The sequence below is a fragment of the Astyanax mexicanus genome, chromosome 21, assembly GCF_023375975.1.
Source record: "Astyanax mexicanus isolate ESR-SI-001 chromosome 21, AstMex3_surface, whole genome shotgun sequence".
NCBI classification, from domain to species: Eukaryota; Metazoa; Chordata; class Actinopteri; order Characiformes; family Acestrorhamphidae; genus Astyanax; species Astyanax mexicanus.
The window spans coordinates 27,364,129-27,386,290 of NC_064428.1; the positions used below are offsets into that span (position 1 = coordinate 27,364,129).

Genomic DNA, 22,162 nt, shown 5'->3' on the forward strand with positions numbered 1-22,162 from the left:
AAAATGTATATTTTGTGGAATAACTCTGGTTTTTAATCACAGATTTCATGCATCTTGGCATGTTCTCCTCCACCAGTCTTACACACTGCTTTTGGATAACTTTATGCCTGCACTCCTGGTGCAAAAATTCAAGCAGTTCAGATTGGGTTGATGGCTTGTGATCATCCATCTTCCTCTTGATTATATTCCAGAGGTTTTCAATTTGGTAAAATAAAAAAAAAAACTCATTATTTTAACGTAGTCTCTTATTTTTTTCCAGAGCTATACGTCTCAACATTTATATATTTTGTCTAGTTTTTAAAAGTGTTTGTTGTAGCAGTAGAAGTTGAGGCCCCTGAATTGCCGGTCGGTTATCTAAAGCTTTTGAGCTGAAGTCACTGGGCTTCAGTTCCTCACATCAGTTCTCCAGTTGTTCCTGACGTATTTTTGCTCAAGTCTTTTGATTCAATAACAGAAATCATATGAGCGATGTGAATTTAGCTGAATGATTTGCCAACTTGTCAGTGTGTGTGTGTGTGTGTATGAGAGATAGGAAGGGTAAGAGAGAGAAAGAGAGAGAGAGAGAGGGAGCTGAATGATCCAAAGAACAAAAGCAGAAAGAGCAAACTGAGGACGACACTGGGGCAAACATCTGTGGATCTGGACACAGCTGGAGCGAGAGAGTAGGGGAGAGAGGAAGTAAGAAAGTGAGAGAGAGAGAGAGAGAGAGAGAGAGTGGGAGAGAGAGAGAGGGGTGTGAATTCTCTCTTTGTGCAGAAATAAAACTAGTTTAAGTGGAACGTCTGCTCCAGCTTTAATCTTATTATAAGTTAGAGGAAGGAGAGAGAGCTTCAGAAAGTGAAGGCACGAGAGAAGAGCGGAGAGAGAAACTGTGGAGAGTGAGGAGGTAAAGAGAAGGGCTTTTTCTGTATTTAGAATACATTGAAGCAGGTGTAGGAGAACGAGCAACCAACCAAACATCACCATCAGCTTCTGGAAACTGTGAGTAGAACCCCAGTCTGCAGAGCTCTGCTGCAATCTTTAACATGTTTAATGTTCTTTTTTATTTAGTCCTATAATAAGCCATGATAGCCTAAAATTACACCAGAGATACAGTACTAACTCTAACTTTGACTCTAACTAACTATCAGTAAAGGTTATGAATCTGTGAATAACAGATCTCTGTAGTGCAGTTTTAATAGCAGAAACTCTCATTTCAGTATCAGCTATGAAATGTTTTTATAGTAAGAATATAAGCTCTACATTTTTATTTACGGACTTGTAAACTAAAATCTATACTTGTATTTGTAATTTGAGGATGTGTAAACTAAAAATCTAAACTTGTATTTTTATATGGGGAATTGTGAACAAAAATCTATACTTGCATTTGTAATGTGAAGACTTGTAAACCAACATCTTAGCTTGTCCTTTAATGTGAGGACTTGTGAACTAAAATCTATACTTGTATTTGTAATGCGAGGACTTGTGAACTAAAATCTATACTTGTACTTTTAATGTAAGGACTTGTGAACTAAAATCTATATTTGTATTTCTAATTTGAAGATGTGTAAACTAAAATCTAAACTTGTACTTTAATGTGAAGACTTGTAAACTAAAATCTAAACTTGTACTTTTATTGTGAAGACTTGTGAACTAAAATCTAAACTTTTAATTTGAGGACTTGTGGACTAAAATCTGTACTTGTTTTTGTAATTTGAGGACTTGTGAACTAAAATCTAAATTTGTATTTGTAATGAGGATGTGTGAACTAAAATCTAAATTTGTTTTTGTAATGTGTGGACTTGTGAACTAAAATCTAAACTTGTATTATTAATGTGAATATCTTTAGGCAAAAATCAACACACATTTTTAGATGTAAGAGCATGACAACTAAAATTTGTTCTTGTATTTATGCAAGAATTTGTAAAATATAATTTTTGCCTCTTCGGCAGAATTGCAGCAAAAGTCAAGTACAAACGTTAGTTAATTAACGTTACAGTTTTATTTGTTAAGTAAAAAAATCCAAAACTTTGAGGATTTTATTTATCTTTTTCTTAAACCAACTCTTACAAGCGTTACTAGTTATTTCAATTTATAGATTGGACAGGGATATGTTGTCCTTGTTATGTGACTAGCCAGAATGGAATTATAGATCTGTTGAGCTGATATTTTGACTAGTATGAATTTTATATTTGATGCTGAAATTAGTGTTTCTGCTAGTAAAACTGCAGACTTTGTATTTAAATCAAAATCTTAAAAAAAAAAAAAAAGATTAGGACTTGTATCCCTAGTGTCATTTCAGTCTAAACGACTAGCCATGGCCTCCAGCCCAAATTCTAGTTAAAAATTCCACATCGTAACATCTCTGGTTCTAAAAGTAGCAGTTGGACTCCAGGACTTTAACATGCATGTCTTGTAGCACTTATCTCAGAGTGAGAGTACAGTATTTGGCTCTGCTCTCTGTATCTGTATTTCCACTTACTCTGTGGGGAGAGATGATGCTCCTCCACTCCAGTCCAGAAGCCATATCCATAAAGCAGATCTTATCTATAAAAAGTGTCTACTGGCACTGGCCTTGGTTATTTTGCTTTAGTAGCTCAGAGTGAAGAAGAGTATCAGCAACATATAAACCTTTATTGTCCTGAAGGTATAGGTGTACTCTATATATACACAAAAAGGGTTATAAATAGTTTATTAGTTGATGTAAATAGTTTAAAAGTTGAAAAACTCAAGATCACTTAAGATGCTTCCAACCAAAATAAGAGTTTTATTGCGGTTAAAAAAAATAATAATAAAAAAGAAAATAGGTTCTGCTTAAATAGAAACAAATGTATCTGTTAAAGTAACTTAAACACAACAATGATTTGCTTTTCAGACTTATTCACTTATATTATCTAGGGCAGACCTGTGCATTGTACTGTTCTTGGATTTCAAAAACTGGCACTTTATAACTTCACTTCAGAAACTGTTTAAACCCAAAATAGACCACAATTAGACACCAAATCAAAAGGCCTAGTAGAAATACAGTACTATTGTACTGGTTAAGATATGTAATACATTTATATTTTTTTTAATAAATGAGAACGGTACCATCAAATAAGATCAATTTCATGTGGACTAAAAAAGTCATCAAAATCAAGAATCACAGAAATTATATTTAGTTTTGTGTATATATATATATATATATATATATAAATCAGTCCATTGACATATTTGTTCACACTATAAACAAAAAAGGTTTCTCCAATCCAGTTTTTTGAATCCAAAAATGTAAAAGAATTGGATAATTATCACCAATGTTTAACTTAAGACAGTCCTTTAGAAAAATATCCACCAATCCTGTGCACTGTAGTGAAATTTATCCAACTTTTATTTGGTGGTCGTGGTGAAGACTTGGTTGGATTGTTGTTGAGGTTTAACAGATCCATAAAAAGTAATTTTTAATGGACATATACAACTATCAAATTACCCAAACTATATATACATATATAACTCATTGAGTCTACTGAGATTTTTGTTCACACTATTAACAACAAAAATAAATTTTCTCTCTGGTCCAGTTTTTGCAAAAGAATAAAAAAATGTACAACAAATGGATAATTCTCACCCATGTTTCACTGAGACAGTCCACCAATATCCACCAATCATGCGCCCTGCAGTAAAATGAATTAAAATGATTAAATAGTTCAGCTTTGTATATAAAAAAGTTCTTATAAGTAGAAAGTAGTCAAAGAAGTAAACAGAAAAGACACAGAAAAAAAAACCTTTCTGGAAAAAAAGACAGTACTAAACTTAAGTGAGTACAAACAAGTACCAAGATCTGTCTTATTAACAGAATAATTTAAAACACCTGCATTGAGCTTTGACCTTAAAGTTCCTCAAACAAAGATTCATTAATCAGAGACATGAAGCAGCAGCTTCCCCTGAACTCCATTGTTACCCCATGACTCCCATTTTTGGCTTTTAATCTGAGATAAAACACCAGTACTGCCACTACATAGTCAGGGTAGGAATTACAACCAAAGAAGAAAATTGTATAATTGAAAAGTTACTTTATTTAAGAAATTCAAGTTAAAATGTGAAACTCATTTATTGTATAGATGTATTGCACACCTAATGATCGAAATACAAATAAATGACAATTTTCTTCACAGTTGTTTATGTGAATAATGATTAAATCATGATACAAAATTTGTGTTTTTTTTTATTAGACCTAATTGTAACATCTACTCTCACCAGTGACAACTTATCAAACTTACTGCATTTTGCAAGAGATAAAATAAACATTAAGCCAAACTGAAATCAGTCTGTTGGTCCAGCTCTCCAAAACAGTCACAGATTCTGAGGTGGCCCTTTAAGAAATTAAATTGCCCACCCCTGATCTATAGGGCATTTTCAGATGATGTAATATAATAACAAGCAGAAGAATCAGAGTCAGTTACTTTCTCCTGTGATTTCAGTGTTATGTAAGGTCCACCCATGTGTGCCTCAGTATGAGCAACATTTACACTGACTTGTCTCTTTTTCCTTCCAGGGTTTAATCAGCAGAACAAAGAATAGAATTGGAAAAGCTATCTATACTGATTTACAAGCTGGTCTGATTACAAGTCCATGTCAGATAATAACTAATAAGTGTAGAAAAGCATGAACATGGCAACTGCTCTTAAAAGTGGAGTCACCACAGGTCTAGTGCCTCTGCTGGCTGGTTGCAGTATGATTGCAGTGTGTAGCTCCACCCATGCCCAAAGGTTTCATTAACAAAACAGCCCCTCCCATTTTTCCTACCATCTCATTTTCTCATCTTACCTGACTTTCCATCTCCAGTGCCACTTTTTACAATTTCCTCAGAAATAATTTTTAGTGTTATTCTTTTATATCATAAGAAGGTGGGGCTACACTTCAAAATGAGTTGCCTGGAACCAACCGGTTTTGCATCATGCCCTTTCTGTTCATTACATGGAGTAGCTGAGTTGTAGTCAACTTACAGGAACTGATTTTTATGCTGCTTCAATCCGATTGGCTTTTGTGCTGTAAGCTCAATGAAGGAAGTCTGAGACAAAGGCAACTTGGTTTAGGAGAAGAGGGTGGGTCTACCGGTTGAAAATGTGGCCACACATCCCACACAAAATTCACATTCACCTTGCCTCAAGTGCTTAACTTCACCCAAGCTGTCATGATCAACTTACATACTGCTATCCCATGATTTTTAGCATGGCAGTGTAAAAACTGGTGTAATTCTAAGGCGAGTAAAGTTAAGGTTGTGCTTGATAAGCTGCTTACAATTTTTAAATGTGCAACAACGTTAGGGATATTATGATGTAAAATGAATGTAAAAATGTTTTTCTGTCACATACATGTCTAGTATACATTGCATTTTGCTGTTGAGGTTGGTTGCCAAAGCAGAGAATGCAATTATACTAAGGTTAAATAAAAGTAAAATTCAACTTAAATAAGTAATTATTGATAAGACCTCTGCTAAGTCATATTCTTGAACTTGTTTAAGAGTATCATTTTTGCATTGTATCATAAACAAAAAAGAAAGGGGTGCCTTTTGCGTGTTTCAAGAAGCACAATGCATACTTTTCTCATCATTACAATAGCAAAGACACACTGACACGCCCTAAATCAAGCTGCGCGGTGTGCTGTTGACCTCTCACCTATAGATCGCTAAACTAGGGCCCTTGATCTTGACTTGAACTCAATATGTCCTGAATTGACAGTCAGAGCATTAGGGTAATGTGAACTCAGTCCTTTATGCCGTTGAGTCTGCACTCATTTGCAGACCAAGGCCTTGTGACCTCACTCAGCACAAAGGCTATTTTACACAAACATTATAGATAAACTAATCAAGTTAGCCCTGAGTTATAGTAGTCACAAGACCATCAGCACACTCTTTCTCTCTCTCTCTTTCTCTCTCTCTGTTGTGAGCATGAATGAACATAGTCCCTGTTTGTATCCATGGAAAACTTCTTTTAAAGAGCTCCAAAAAAGGCAAGGCAACAAAACACATTTATCACTTTTAACATGCCCAGACCTTTATCTCCTTCATTCCTTATTCAAATGATGAGGAAAACTATTTATCAATTGAGCCCTTTAAATAAATAACCATATACCAACCATTTATCCCTTTTTTCTGTTTACTTTAAAAAACTTTATTTCGACTAATACTTCTTAACTCATAAAGGCACTTAAAGGGAACATGTTATACAAAACTCGCGTTTAGAACACCTACATCAAACTTCCCTGGCACCACCCCTCACTCATCAACCACCATCTGAGCCCCACCCACTTTGGACTGCTGGTTGAGAACCTTAGACAGCATATAGCGGGAATAGCCAGCAGACTTCGTCTGACAGAGGGATCTGTGGCATGACAGAGTACTTTCAAATAATGAGTTTTGTGCCTCATCACATTTATGCATGGACTAGTATGTTTGTGTTTTGCTATTAGCACAAGCTAACAGTAACATGTGCTAAAGGCTCAGTGTGAACATGGGGCGGGCCAGTAATAGCTTATTTCCATAAAAGTAACAGAGCTTTTAAATGGCTCATTCTGAAATGACTGAAACTGGCAAGAATAGAGCTGGTGAGATCTCTTATAGACATGTCAATGGCCCAACATGAAGCCTATAGATATATTCTATTCTAGCTTGTGTAAAAAGAGGTATAATATGTATCCCTTAAAATAAAATAAACTTACAATAGTAAAGAAAACTGATTTGATTTGATACCTATACAAATGCTTGATACCCAGCTAACAATTTTTAGTTATTAGAACGTTTCTGAATCTTACAAATGATATTTTTAGATTGTGCAATCTGTCAAGGTTTCAGAAAGTTCTTTGAACATTTTTTTATAGAAAATTAGTAACGTTGCTGCAATGTCACTTGTGTAAATGTTTTAATATTAATGTCACTATTAATAAACTTCCATAATGTTAGTATTTGTAGCTGAGAATGTTATGTGAAAAAAAAGTTGTGATGCAAATCAGCCATTACCTTTTTAAAATGTTTCTTAAATGTTCTTTAATATCTGGGCATATGGTTACTTATTGGAAGAGCTCAGTTTTCCAGCTACTTGTGAACTTTGAACTGAAAATATAGGTGGACTATGTTAAAAAATGCCTTTATATATTTATGCCTTTATTTATAACTAGCAACATATTTTAGATAGGAGCTTCACAGCTTACACAGAATAAGTTTAAAGATAAATGGCGATCAGTGGGTTCAATGGGTCAGTCATTTAATGGCTTGCATGAAAAAGAAACTCCACACCAAATTTAAGAGGAAAAGATGAATCTGAGCTGAGATTAGAAGAACATGTGTGGTGGCGAGTCCACGTGCAGGAGTTCTGAAATGTTCTGGACTCTCTGCTTGGCCCCAGAGACGACTCCTGCAGTCTGTTATGTGTGGAAAAAAGCTCTTTATTCTCTCTCTCTCTCTCTCTCTCTCTCTCTCTCTCTCTCTCTCTCTTTCTCTCCTGACTCTTTTATTTCTCTCTGTTTTTAATTGTACCTGTTGCCATGCAGCAAGTCTCTGCCATGGCCTGAGACCAGCTGATCAGCACACAGCGTTTCTCACTTATTGCTGTAATAAATGGGCTCAGACTCTGCATGTGATTAAAAAATGTGAATAATATTAATTTAAAATGACCATAATATTTGTAATATACTTTATTCATATGGAAATGACGAGACTCATGCTGTTTTACGTTGCGTCACCACAATTTAAATCTGTTTACAGTCAAAAACAGCCAATCAACTTGCTGGTTATGTTGTTATTAATAGGAAAAGCTCCCCTCTGTGAGGAGATCTGTGCAAGCGCAGCAGCCATAACAAGCTCAAAAATCGGTACCACTTTATAATAAGACTACCTTTATAAAGGGTTTATAAATGGTTTACAATTAGTTTATTAATGGTTACTAATTAGGTTGTAAATGCCTTAAAAATCATATAATCAGTTATAACACATACGTACAAGGGGCAACAGTGACCTGTTGTTTGCTAAATAGTGAACCCACGGCCATCTACATTGTTGCCCTTTCTATGCATGTGTTATAACTGATTATTAATAAACTAATTGTAAACCCTTTATAAAGGTAGTCTTATTTTAAAGTGGTACCGAAAAATCTAACTTTTCAGTTTTTGTCAGCTTTTACAACTGATTTTAAATATTTTTGACTTTTTTCATATAGTTTCCTTTCTCATTAAATAAACTACATATTATAAGTCTAAACAACAGCGTTCTCAACTAAAAATACTGCATCTTAAAACTTAATTTTGTCACCCAATAGTACTATTTAAAAAAAGCTTTCTCTTTTACCATCATACCAACACTGGTGCAAAGGTATAATTATTGAATATCAGATTGTATGAAGTCTACACAATGACTGAGGTTGTTTCCTGAGTCCACAAGAACACATATACAGATAAGAACGCAAATAGAGAAACTAAATTAAGCTTTTGGTTTAGGTCTGCATTGGCCGTTTTGCTGTTTCTTGATTAAGGTGGGTTTCAAACTTTGTGAGGTGTTAGCTGTTGTTGTGTGTGTTTATCAATCCTGGTCCTGGAGGCACCTTGTTCTGCATATTTTAAAGGTTTCTCTGCTTTAACAAACCCCTGTAACCCTGCATTCACACTGGAAAGCGACAAAGCGACAGGCGACTATTAATTTCCTATGGCAGGGCGCGATTTATCGCCCTGACACGCGAGAGGCGACAAGCGACACAGAGCCGAATTTTTCTCAACTTTATGCAAATAAATTATGACGCGGTGAATCGACATTCTAACCCGATTGGCTTCTAGCTTTCTTTGGACCAATCACAAACAAGGCGCTCCGACGTCCTCAAGCTCCTGCTCTCTGTATTTTCACTGTTCATTCTGTCGAACCGGGTGGACCCACGTCGATCTGCGGGAACAGATGCTTTTACAGAGCAGTTAAATCACAGAAAAGCCCAAGAGTCCAGCAAGTTTGGGACTTATAGCTGTAGAACAAAGTGCCCAAGCAATTCATTTTTTGTGCCTTTTTTCTTGTCGGAGGCTGGACCATGATAAACGCGTGCGTTGATCTTGACACGCCCACAAGCGACAAACGCTGGGCAACACAAGCGACTCATCGCGTTCCAGTGTGAATGCAGGGTAACTCTAAACTGAAAAGGGCTTGTTTATTAGCTGATTAAAATCAAATGTGTTGAAAGAATTCTTAAAGTCTATGAACTGGATAAATTGTAGAGGCATGTCTAGCAGTCAATGGTCTCTCACCAAGAGGTACACTACTCAAAAATATTGTCTGAGAGATTTTTATAGGGCAGCAGAGAAAGCACTTTTACACCATTTGGAATTGTGGTGTAAAACTTTTCATAGGAATCAATTGTAACTATTAAAACTAACAATTTAAGAGACAATTTTCCAAAGATTTGCCCATTTTTTAAGGTATTGTGTATTTTTCCCTTTACCTTGTATATATGTATGTGTGCAGAGAACTGAGGGTAAATGCGGGTCCTTAGAAATATATATGTTGTATCGCTTGAAATCGCTCTGATTGACAGGTTTGAAAAAGCCTACCATTTTGGGGTTTTGGGATCTTGTATCTTGCTGCTTTGTTTGTTTGTTTGTGTGTATATATATGTGTGTGTGTAAAGAACAGAGGAATTAAGTGGGAAAAGCAAAAGTAGTTTCTATCCAATACATTCATTTGGCTTACATTGCTTTTTATGTTTACATAGATCAATATGCTGAAAACGAAAGGTCAGGATCAGAAGTATTAATACCTTAGTATGGATCTGCTCATGTCTAGCCCGTATTTAAATCAAGACATCTAATGCTCTTCTTAATTAAGCGCGTGCTGTTGCTCATCAACAGTGAAAATGAGCTAATTAGCATCACATGGTCGCAAAAACAGACACCGCAGTAATGCCATCCGACCGGCGCGGCTCAATCCTTCCTGATCCTTCTTGTCGACGGCTTCAAAAGCCAGTCCCCAGACCCAGTTTGATCTGTGAGGCTTACCGCAGGGGCCAGAGACCCTTAGCTTATTAGCTTAGTCTCTCTTCTTCTTCTTCATCTGATCTTCTGTGCATCTGTACGATCTCTCTCTCTCTCACCCTCTCTGACTTGCTCTCTCCACACCCCTAGACGGATCGGCTTTCTGGCTTTTAGATTGACCTATCGGTGCGATAAAGGTGCAGCAGATCTGCTTCCTTCTCACGGATGTTTTCCTTCCAACAAGCTTATAAGGTCAAACTTTCAAGCTTTTGAGGCTCATTTTAGGCCTTAGGTCAAGCCATGCTCTGCACACAAATACAGTACATTTCTGTACAGTTATACGAACACTCAGGGGCGAGGCTAGGATCAAGAGTCAAGAAGTTTAAGGATGCTGAGCACTCAACAAACCCAACCCCACCCCTACCCTACCTCTACCTCTAGTTTAAGGTTCTAAAACTCAGCTCACTGGTGTCACTAAATCATTTTAAACATTTAATATCTAACCACCTTCAGACAGCCTGTACCTGTTTTACTTAATCCTATTTATTCTTTATTTTTTATTTTAGTTCTTCTTTTAGCTTATTATTATTATTATTATTATTATTATTATTATTATTATTATTATTACAGCTTTTTAAATTATTTTATTATTATTATTTTATTATTATTACTATTATTTGTATTATTATTATTTTTTAGTTCATTTATTTATTTGGATTTTTATTGCATTATGTAAAAGTTAGTTTTTGTTCATTTTAATTCATTTTTATTGTATTAGCCTTATTTTCTTTTGATCTTATTTTTTATCAATTAGACCATACTTTATTATAATCATTAATTTTATTTTTTTCTATTTTATTCCAATTCTATTTTTATTTTTTACCTATTTTTATATTTTATTTACTGCTCTTTTACAATAATTAAATTTAGCTATTATTTTCTGTCATGTCAATCCCTGTTTCTGTAAATGCTCAGCTACATTGAAAATGAGGGTTGCCCTCAATGTACATCCAAGTCAAAATAAAGGTTGATTGATTGATTGATTAAGGAGGGGTAAGTGGGTCATATAAAAAAAATAGATCATTTAGATTCAGATCAGACAACACTAAGTAATGTGTACAAGAAAACAGGTGTGTTACTTTAATTTTAAACATCTTTTCCACAGGTAAGAAAATGAACTGAAAAAGTAACTGTTGTAAACAGCTATATTATCCAGTATCTGGTCTGATTTAAATAGATAAAAGTGATTTTTTTCAGGGCATCTGCTCATGCTGGGGAATGAAATCCCTTCATTTATTTTCACCTTATTCTCTCATTTGCTGCCTGAGAAGCATAAGGGGATCACAACAGGGTAAAGGGGCAGGAGGTAACACAAGGTAACTGCACGGCCTTCATCCACATGGTTGGGAAACGTGCTAGTAAACACACGTGTCGAAAGATGTGCACCTCAGTCCGGCACAGTTTTGGACAGATATTTCCAGTTACAGCAGAATTCACACTTTTAATCCCAGAAAAAAACACTATTATTTAGCTTTTTAAAAAGCCATTTTAATGCCTGATTAAAGGGCTGATTACTGTTGTTTTGCTGTTTTCCTCTGGTTTTGAGTGCTCTGCGCTGACTTAACTCTTGATCGGTAGCCCTACTTGCTGCACCCCAATGCCTACACTCATTGTTTCGCCCAACTGACATCAACTGACAGGAATGAAACTTGGTAGGCAGTTGTGCCAGACTGTGACGAGCCCCACTTTGGTCTTGGTTGAGATGACCAAGGCATCTGTGTATCTGGATCCACCAAGATCAACGTTTTGTGGCCATTAGATGCCATTTAAGACATCAATGTTACGTTAACATGGTCCTGCAACCATTGTGTAACCAACTTTTTCTGAATGCACATTTCTGTGCATTTTTCCAACAGGACAATGCTTTTGATTGAAATGATTGAAAATGTGTGGAATGCTTGTGGACATGCTATTGCTTCTCCATCCACCCTATAGCAAAATCTGCAGGATTTGCTGTGAGAATATTCAAGCTGCACAGGATCTCTAACTGTATATGTTTAACGGTTAAAAAAGTCTGTTTATTTGGGTTTGGTCTGGGTTGTCTGTGTTCAATCCCTGGTATGGGAAACTTTTATAAAGCTTATAGTAGCTGAATGCATTCTCACTAGAAGGGGTTTTCACAAAATTCTGACATTGAGTGTACAGTAATGTTCTGTGATACTGTTAATGCCACTGGCAGCTACTGCCACTGAATTGACTAAAACGCTCTTCCATTCTCTCTCACTCTCTCTCTCGCTCTTCCTCTCCTCAGGCCTCTGAAACTTCACCATGGCTGTTCCCATGGTGATGAGGACCGTGACGACACTGATGCTGGTCATGACGCTTTTGGCTCAGTCTCTTGCAATGAGTAACGAGCTGGATTATGGGAACTGGAACTACAGGGAAGGAGGTAAACACTGGACTAAAAAAAGCATTTGAGAAAACCTGACAAGCCTCTTTTAGTTCTAAAGCAAGTGGCTCCACGGGGGGTCCACATCAGGAAAAAAGAGGGATGCTGTATTCAGAATATCTGTCAATTATTCGGTCAAATCAAATCACTTTTTATATATTAACACCTTTGTACCAGCAGCTTTATGGATTGACACCATTTATATGTTCCTAGAAATATCAAATATATTGTAGTAGCTGTTGTAGATATGGCTATACAGCCTCCGATTTTTGTACAATGGATTCCAAAGATGTAAAAAAAACATTCCTGGTGCATCCTGACATGATTGCAAATTTTGCATCTGATTGGTTTTAGAAACGATTATACCATGGGTGAATTGTGGCCATAAAGGGATGCACGTGGTCAAAAATACTCAAATGGGCTGTGGCATACAAGTGATGACTGAGTGATTGGTATCAACAGGTCCAAAGTTTGCCAAGAAAACACATAGTACTACAAATACACTCTATAAACGTATCACTACCTGGTTCTTGTGAGTCTGTGCCCATTGCAACCTCAGCTTTCTGTCCTTGGCTGACTATAAACTATAAGTAGAACCATCTCTCAGCGAACAGCATGACATGGTTTCTTAATTTGCTTAACATTAAAGGTGCTGTATATGAAAGTTTAGTTTCCCATGATTCGATAAGTCTCAATCTACACAATTCTAATCCAGCCAGTCACCAACACCACCTTTCATGCTCTAGCACAGGATTAAGTAATTGCTAGCTATGTGTTGAATGACTTGCAATGTCAAGGGGAGAGTTGGCTGAGAAACATTAAAAAAAGAAAACAAATAAATCAGCCATAGGTAAACATATCATTGGTGAGGTGTTTTTTTATTAAATATTAAAAAATGTAACTACTGTCCCAAATATCATTTTATTTTTTATATATAATTTAATTTCAAAATTTTCCCATGTTCTCCCCAATTTAGCACAGCCAATTACCCAATCCACTTACTGGGACTCCACCTATCACTAGTAATGCCCCAACACACTAGGAGGGTGAAGACTAACACATGCTTCCTCCTATACATGTGAAGTCAGCCACCACTTCTTTTCAAGCTGCTGCTGATGCAGCATTGCAGAGCAGCATCACAGTGCGCTCTGAGGACAGCGCAGCAGCTCAGTTCCGATACATCAGCTCACAGATGCCCTGTTCTGTGGAAATCACCCTAGGAGTGATGTGGGGAGAGAGCGCCATCTACCCACCTGGAGGGAGCAAGGCCAATTGTGCTCCCTCTGAGCGCCGGCAGCTTGATGCAAAACTGCATGAGCAGGGGTTCGAACCTGCGACCTCCTGCTTATAGTGGCAGCGCTTTAGACCGCTGGACCACTCAGCGCCCTATTTATATTGATTTTAAATGTTATTTTTTTTTTACTGTGTTTACGTAAAGCACTTTGACTATACAGCATGCCGTCTGCTGAACGTCTGATGACCAGTACACTGTATGTTAACACAGTAGATCACATACAGTAAACTCAGTTTAGAGTTTAGAGAATCTCCAGCGTTGCAGAAATAGCAACAAGGGGAACAATAATTTTTCAATTTCTTGCGTCTAATATCAGCCTCGAATTAGAAATCACTTCTCCTCACTTGATTCCATCTTCACCTCATTTAGAGACTTGAAGGGAGGAAACTTCAGTGTCAGATGAGGACAGCCTGCTGTTTTAACACTCTCCAATTATTCCACTTAGGAGCGATGCTCTGCTGTTCTCCCTCCCTGAGAAAGACTGTATGAAAAAAAACAACATTTAGCCTGCCTTCATCTGGGGAATGATTAAAAAACGATTTTTGCCACACTTGTATTACAGTAAAATGAGGTTTAAAGGAGCATTCCACGCTAAAATCAAATCCCTAAAGTCATTTAGGTCTCCCAGAGATGAAAAAATAAAAAAGCGTTTTCAGGAATTTGGCCAAACCTTCCCCGAAAGCTTCGCATCTGGGAAAAACTAGCAATTAATTAGTGGTGATATATGGCTAGTCGCCCAGTCAAGTAACTATTAATTCACGGCTCGTTCATTTTCTGTAATAATAAAACACTTGAGAGAGATGCTGTTGGCTTAAACTTGTGTGAACCGGCCTCACTTTAGGGAGCCACAATTTACAGACTTTGTATGGAGATTTAGTTTAGAATAAATTTAAGATGACTTGTTCTCTTGGACAAAGAGATTTTCATGGTCTTGTAGTTTTCCCTTAGGGTCCTCATTTGTGTGGGCTTAAGTAGAAGACCTACTGAAATTATTATTATAGTAATAAGTCATAGTTAAATTGTTTATGACCATTCCCCAATCCATATTTATTCATTTGAATAAAACAGAACTGGTTTTGTTATTGGGTCCTTTAGTCGGGATAAAAAAAAAAAATCAGTTCTGACTGGCTGTTCTTTCTTGTAACACATTGATAAAGCAGTTTAGACAATAATATCCCAGAAAATTTGTACCACCAAAAAATTTCGACAAAAAAATAATTTATGTAGTTATTTGTGAAACTAGTCAAATAAAATATTTAAAAAGCGTTTTTTGCAAATTACTTCCTATCATACAGCCTCTAAATGAGACAAGTTCTCCTCATGTCAGCTTGTGCACGGACTGTCTTCAAAAATTAATTATCGAAAATATTTTTTTAGCTCTTTTGCTGATTGGTATAATTATTTGATTTAAAACATGCAGATGATCATCATTTCTTGACTCATCACCATGTAAATATGTTTTCCATCCAGGCTAATTTGTTATCCGGGATGCTAATCCCTGAGGGCTGCGACACTTATTAAGCTCGCTGTAATAACTGCTGGAAATCTAATGAGTGTTTTGCTTTATTAGATTCCTATAGCAATAATAACTCTAATTGCAATCTGGCTGATAGCATTCATGCAGTCACGTTATTGAAATGAAAATCACATTGCCGACCGGTCGCCGTCTGCTCCGAAAGGTCACGTCCACTTCCAGCCTCCTTTCAGTCCGGTTTTCCAGTTTTGCTAACAATAGCAAGAGAGAATGACACAGGGTCACCAATCTAATGTACTCATTATCTCCTTGACCTGTGGCCTGAGGTCACACGGTGCCTCACTCTGCTCATTAGTGCCTGACTTTATTGTATTTTTTTTATTGTATTCTTGGTTTTCACGGCAGCGGAGAACGTAAACGTGGCTAATGTAAGGAGTGTGACACGCGTGCTGGACGCTTGGGGGAAGCGCATCTTTAACGAGATCAAGACGCTGCTGCACTCGCAGCCCAGCACTCTACTTCCTGACTACTCAAGGTACTTAATCACACATTCCCAAACTGTGACTTCATTAATATCTTTCATAGAGACATAGAGATGTGATCTGTAATCAGTGAAAGCTGGACGCTTTGACCAGATGCTGTTCACCTGAACATCCCAGCTGCAGAGTATAATATGTGAATCTGCCCGAGCTGCATGTGTCACGTCCTCGCCCTGTTCCTGTCTGTCCTCGTGCCTGTGTGTTATTCCCACGTGACCCCTGCACCTCTGTGTCTCCTGTCTCAGTAGTTTTCCACCACGTGCACTTGTAGCTCCGCCCTTCCCCAGGTGTTCATTGTTTCATGTTCCAATTTATAGATCTCTTGTGGCACTGTGTCTTCGTCGGCCTTTGCACCTTCCTCTGTTGTTTTGTCGTTCCTCGTTACTCTAGTTTATTCTCCTCGTTCCCTAGTTCCTTGCTCTGTGTTTTTCTCTGTTTTTGCCTTGTATATATATTTAGTCTATTTCCTTGTTTATTTCTTAGTTTATTTCTCGTGTATATTTTCCTGCCCTGTTTAGTTTGTTTCTTATTATTATCCCTAGTTGGTTTAGTTTATGTTCTTTAGTTTCTCTCGTTTGTTTTGGTTTTTGGTTTTTGGTTATTTGTTTATCTTTTTTCAGTTATTTAGTTTACTCCTTAGTTCCTTGTATAGAACAGAGATTGACACAGTTATGGGGCTCATAGCAATGTAGCAACCCCAGTTACTGAGTATAATATAGGAATTCTCCCAAGCCATTTACACAAACACCCTGGTTGCTGAGTATAATATGGGAATCGGCCTGAGCCGCATGTGCAAACAACCCGATTGCTGAGAACAATTTGGGAATCAGCCTGAGGTGGTTGCGCCAATTACAATTTTGGAATTCTTACAAATATTCTACAAAAGGGAGGCAGTGCAGAATAAGTGTGACAAACACTGATTTGCATAATGATTTTCTGAAATTAAAAATGAACTGTATGTATGCCGTAGTTCCCAGAAATCATTAGGCCTTCTCTGAACACTTAGAATGCCCCAAGGTTCTTTACTGTCAGTATCACTAACCCGTGACATCCAAACAGCACTTAATTTTAACTCAACAATTTAATTTAATGCTGTTACAAAGCATCTCTGGAGGTGAGAGCACTGAATACCCTCCCTAAGACCAGTTTTCTCTTGGCTACTGCGTGCCGCACATAGCCTCATGTTTGGATAATATTCTCTGAGAGCTGTGGTGCAGCAGCTCATGACTGTGGGTTAAAGTGCAGGTCATTGAGAGTCACATGCACTTTGCTGCAGAACATTAAGGCTCCACTGATTACTTGTAATTAGTTGTTAAAGGGGTTAGGAGTCACAGAACAGAGCAAACACACTCGCTCTGTGCTTTATTAGATCCTTATTTTCATTTACTTTATAAGCACCACCTACCTTAGGAATTATAAATAACATCAGAGTCTGCTGGCAAAAGTGCTAAGCTATTGAGGTTTTGGTTATTTTTGTAGCACAGCTTAATATTGTTAAATGCTAAACTATCCAATGTTACTATGATAGGTGGAATGCATTGTTGTTTACTATTCTTTTTAAAAAATGCAAAATTATTTATATTGATTACATAGCACATAAGTGACTTTAAATGAGTTATATTTACATTTTCCCACACCACACACTCACTGGATCATATATATCTAGTAAATATATAATAATAATTATATAATAATATATAATAGTGATTTATAATAAATAATGAATCATTTATACCACTTCATGTATAGCAGTTACTGATTTTTTTTATAATATACTAATTCACTTTTAGCAGTTACTGAATAATTGTACTTTTTTTTTTACTATTTTTACTACATTTTACATTATACTATTTACTAAATCATTTCATATATTTACTTATAACAGTTACTGAACCATTTCGAATATACTTTGAATAATTTGTAGTACAATTTAATTACTGACTGAATCATATGTAATAATAACTGAATCACTTAAAGCAGTTGCTGAATCATTTCTAATAGTTCTGAATCATTACTTTTGACTGAGTTAATCATTATAGATACTGAATCATATTGTGTTAGTGAGTATGAAAGTGTGTGTGTGTGTGTTAGTGAGTGTGTGTGTAAATAGTAGCTGTTGTTTCACAGCTCTGTAGGCTGATATGAAATCATATTTTCAGCTTGTTTCACATTTATTGATTTTTCTGTTGCGGAAACAGAGCACACTGTGGCAAAGGGAAGAGGGAGAACATCACACACAGACACACACATGCATTCTTTTATAATTTATTATCTGTTATACAGATATACGTACATAGAGGCCAAATGTCTCAGCATAAAGTTGTAGAGGTTCTTAATGGTGTACTTTAATAATCCATCCTATGCAGTTAAATATTCTCTCCCAGATCCTTTAGATTTTGTGGAAGTGTAGGAGTGTTGATAGCATGTCCAACAGCACCCACACATTTTCTTTGTCAGGGAGATGCGTAGTGATGGGGCTTGACATTTAAGGCAAGCTCTTGAGATGGCAGCAGTTTGTAGACAAGCATTGTCCTGTTTAAACAGTGCACAGAAATAGTGTGCATGCCAAAATGTAGGGCCACTGGTTGCAAGAACTTGTTAACATAATGTTTATGATGATGTCAGTGTCATGACCAGCTGTAGGATGCTATTAGACACACGATCAACACAAAATTTCATTAAGAACCTCTACAAATCCATGCCAAGATGCATTGTTTTACACACTACTACTACTAATAATAATAAATATTGGTTATAGTAATCATTTAGTATTCCTGGTAACCCTTTATATAAATGCACTCTTGCTCTTTTATACACTCTCACACACAGACTCTAAAGTTCCTCTCCTCTCCACAGGGTCCGTCCTCTCTCCGAGTCTCTGAACGATCTCTTCAGAGAAGTCTCACACTTACAGAGGCGCATCACCGACCTCAACCATCGCCTAGCAACCCTGGAGCCCTTCCTCCGTCGTCATGGCTACCGTGAGGATGGAGAAGAGGGGGCCGAGGGGGCTGAACCTGCCCCCCAGAGCATGAGGGGGGCAGGCACCAGCCTGGCAAAGTACCCCCGACGCTACAGGGTTCGCGTGCTGCGGCCCGTCAACAGAGTGCCACAGACCCGGAGAGTGAGGGTGTATAAGGACGAGAGCGGTAGAGTCGTAGCCAGAGAGAACGAGAGATAGGTGCGAGAGGGGAGGGCAAACAAGAATAGAAAGAATAAGAGAGAGAGAGAGAGAGAGACAGTAAAAGAGTGTGAGTAAATCTGATACTATAAACACTATAAATATTGTATTAAATATGGAAAACATTGCTTAATGTATTAAATATGGTATAACTTCTGCAGAATATTGTATGTTATGTTGATGATGAATTATGAATGATATATTTTACACATATATAGCGAGTGAGTCAGAAAAAACATGGCTTTTCTAGGCAGAAATACTGTTTTTTTTTGGGTACTAGGCCTGTAAAAACATTTCAGCTGTTATTCCACACTTTATCGACTTTTGTGATATTTTATATGATTCATGTTCACATTTTAAAAAATATTTTATTTCAGTTGGAAATCCAAGAGTAATTTTGTAACAAATACATTTTAGTGTACATTTTAACTTTAAAATTACAGCAAAAATATATTTTAACATAAAATACTAATTGTAATAATTCACTTTAATTGTTACGTGAAATTCTTTTTTTTTTCATATAAATTTTAATATATCCCTTGTGACACACAATAAGTTCAGATATTTGTTTTTATTTAATATGGAATTTTTGTTTCATCAGTGTAATTGGACAGCTGAAAAATGTAATGTTTTTTTTTATTAATGTATTTACATATACTCACCTATATAGCCTACCACAGTTTATTCACGCCCCCTGTCTATATAATTCAAACGTATTTTTTTTGACACTGTAAAAGATCAAAAGATGTTCATAAAAGATGTATCCTTAATCATTATTATTATTGAAGTATTTCTATGTTTGTGTTTTATTCATCTGAATATTTTTCATTAAGAATATTACAGTTTATTTTACAGACTTTAAGGTGCAAAGCATTATTAGGCACGCTATCAATGAACGTTTATTTTCTGGTAATAAGGCGCAGATTAAAAAACACATTGTAAGGGACAATAGTAAGGAACAAGGGTGTCGCCAGAGTGCTGAATGTTAATCCACACAGATTTCACTCCTGAAAACTGTTTAATTGTGTAAGTAAAGTGCTTCTGTTTATTTACAGTAAGCTTAGATTTCCATGATTTTTAACAGCTCGGTTAGGTGCAGTGCTAGCTGCCGCAGTTAGCAGCAGCGCTAGCCGCAGTTAGCAGTACTTAGCGCTATTAAATTCCACCCTACAGCAGTAAACTGAGGAACCTGGAGTGTTCTGGTAACCCAGGGTGCTTTCAGTTAGCGATAAGTCACAAGTAGCTTGTTTTAACACGATAAACGCGCAGGCTACAGTCCGACATACTCACCTCTGGATGGCGAAAGAGCTAGCGCAGAGTTTAGCGCAGTTAGCGGCTAATGCTAATACTGCTCCAGCCTCGAGTCTCGGTGCTGGAGAAGCTTCCCTGAACTCCTTTTATTTATAACGCTGTAACCTGACTGGTAAAATTCATACATAAGTCGCACTAATTATTTTTACGGAAAATTGAAGGATTTTAAGTGTGAAAAAAAAGTTTTATTACAATTTATGATTACGACACTTTAGCCACCCCCAGTCCTTAGGTAAATTAGTCTTTTTTTTACCTTGTAAAACACCTAAAACACCTGATAAACTGTTTACCAAAACTACAGATTTTTATCCTGAATAATCTTTAATTGTTTCTTTTGTTTAGTAGTCATATATGGTATATCCTCAACACATCATAAAAAGCATGCAATGTGCTTTAATGATTTGAGACACAAGAATTAAATTAAATCAAAACAGGGTTTTTTTTTTTTTTGGTATAAAACATCAAAATGGAACCTCAGGGAAAACAATAACAAACAGCTTAAAGACCTTTTTCCCCTTATTTTTCTTCACTGGGAAGGTTTGTGATCAGCCTGGGTCGGCTTACCCATAGCTACCATTCCTGCTACCAGGCTGTATTCTCTCTGCTGCTGCTGCTGCAGCACTAGTGTTAGTTTAGATCTCAAAGGTCCAATCAAATTTCCCCGGCACAGGGAACTTTAAGCCGGGTTCACTGGGCTGGAACTAACTCCCTATGGCTGAAAAACCTTGCCTAGCCGGTTTACACCAATGAGGGAATAGAACGGGTCCCTGGCTAATTTTGCTTTTTGACCAAGTTAGGACAAACTTTCTTTTTCAGCTATGTTGGGTTGGACCTTGGGGGAAAAACATATTGAGCTAATGCAGGCAGCAAAGTTTGGGGTAAATAACCATTGCAATGGATTAATCTGTGTGTGAATGTGTATCTGAGTGTATAACTCTAGAAAAAAATATTAGACCAATTCAGTTTCTGAATCAGTTTATCTAATTTTGCTATTTATAGGTATATGTTTGAGTAAAATAACATTGTTGTTTTATTCTATAAACTACAGACAACATTTCTCTCAAATTCCAAATAAAAATATTGTCATTTAGACCATTTATTGGCAAAAATGAGAAATGCTGACATAAAAAAAAGATGCAGAACGTTTTCAGACCTCAAATAATGCAAAGAAATCAAGTTCATATTCATACAGTTTTAAGAGTTCAGAAATCAATATTTGGTGGAATAACCCTGTTTTTTAATCACAGTTTTCATGTTTCTTGGCATGTTCTTCTCCACCAGTCTTACACACTGCTTTTGGATAACATTTTGCCTTTACTCCTGGTGCAAAAATATCAAATTCAAAGAAAAACATCATCATTAAGTGGTCTCTTAATTTTTTCCAGAGCTGTATATAAAATAAATTGATATAATTTATAAACAGTTTATACTCAGAATGCTCTTAATTTACTGTAGAATATAAGATAGTAATCAGTCATTGTTTTTTATAGTGTATTCAACTTTATACCAAAAACACAATTCTAGACATATACACATATGCTCTATTATACTGTATATATCTATAACTTCTAATATACTACACTTCTAAAATCCTCATTAGTCTGTGCACAGGTTATATACAGAATTATATAGAAATATAATATTCTACTGTACATTCCATAAATAGTAAATAATGCATACTCTACACAATAAATACAGAATCTATATATGTAGTTTATAAAGATATAGAAAGTAACTAAAATGCGTGCCTTATAAGCCCCTACAGATGTATCTCCTGATATAAACAGGCCCAGCAAATGCAGTGCAATTACTACCGGTATTAGCGCACTAAATAATAAGGGCCATCCTAACCTATAAGCACTATACAGCATTGACCATAAGGTGGCAGCCTTGTGTCAGTTTTTGTTCAGCAACCAGACTTCAGATCCGAGTCTTCAGATCACTCTGATCCACA

At 36.5% G+C, this 22,162-nt stretch overlaps 1 protein-coding gene across 1 annotated transcript; it reads left to right on the forward strand.

Annotated features, from left to right (window-relative positions):
* Positions 1-602: 602 nt before the first annotated feature.
* Positions 603-19,673, forward strand: si:ch211-243a20.3 (uncharacterized protein LOC100151507 homolog). Its single transcript, XM_049470137.1, has 4 exons — positions 603-981; positions 12,272-12,409; positions 15,583-15,712; positions 18,573-19,673. The coding sequence occupies exons 2-4, from the start codon at positions 12,289-12,291 to the stop codon at positions 18,895-18,897; spliced, it is 576 nt and encodes a 191-aa protein (XP_049326094.1). The 5' UTR covers positions 603-981; positions 12,272-12,288; the 3' UTR covers positions 18,898-19,673.
* The last annotated feature ends 2,489 nt before the right edge of the window (positions 19,674-22,162 follow it).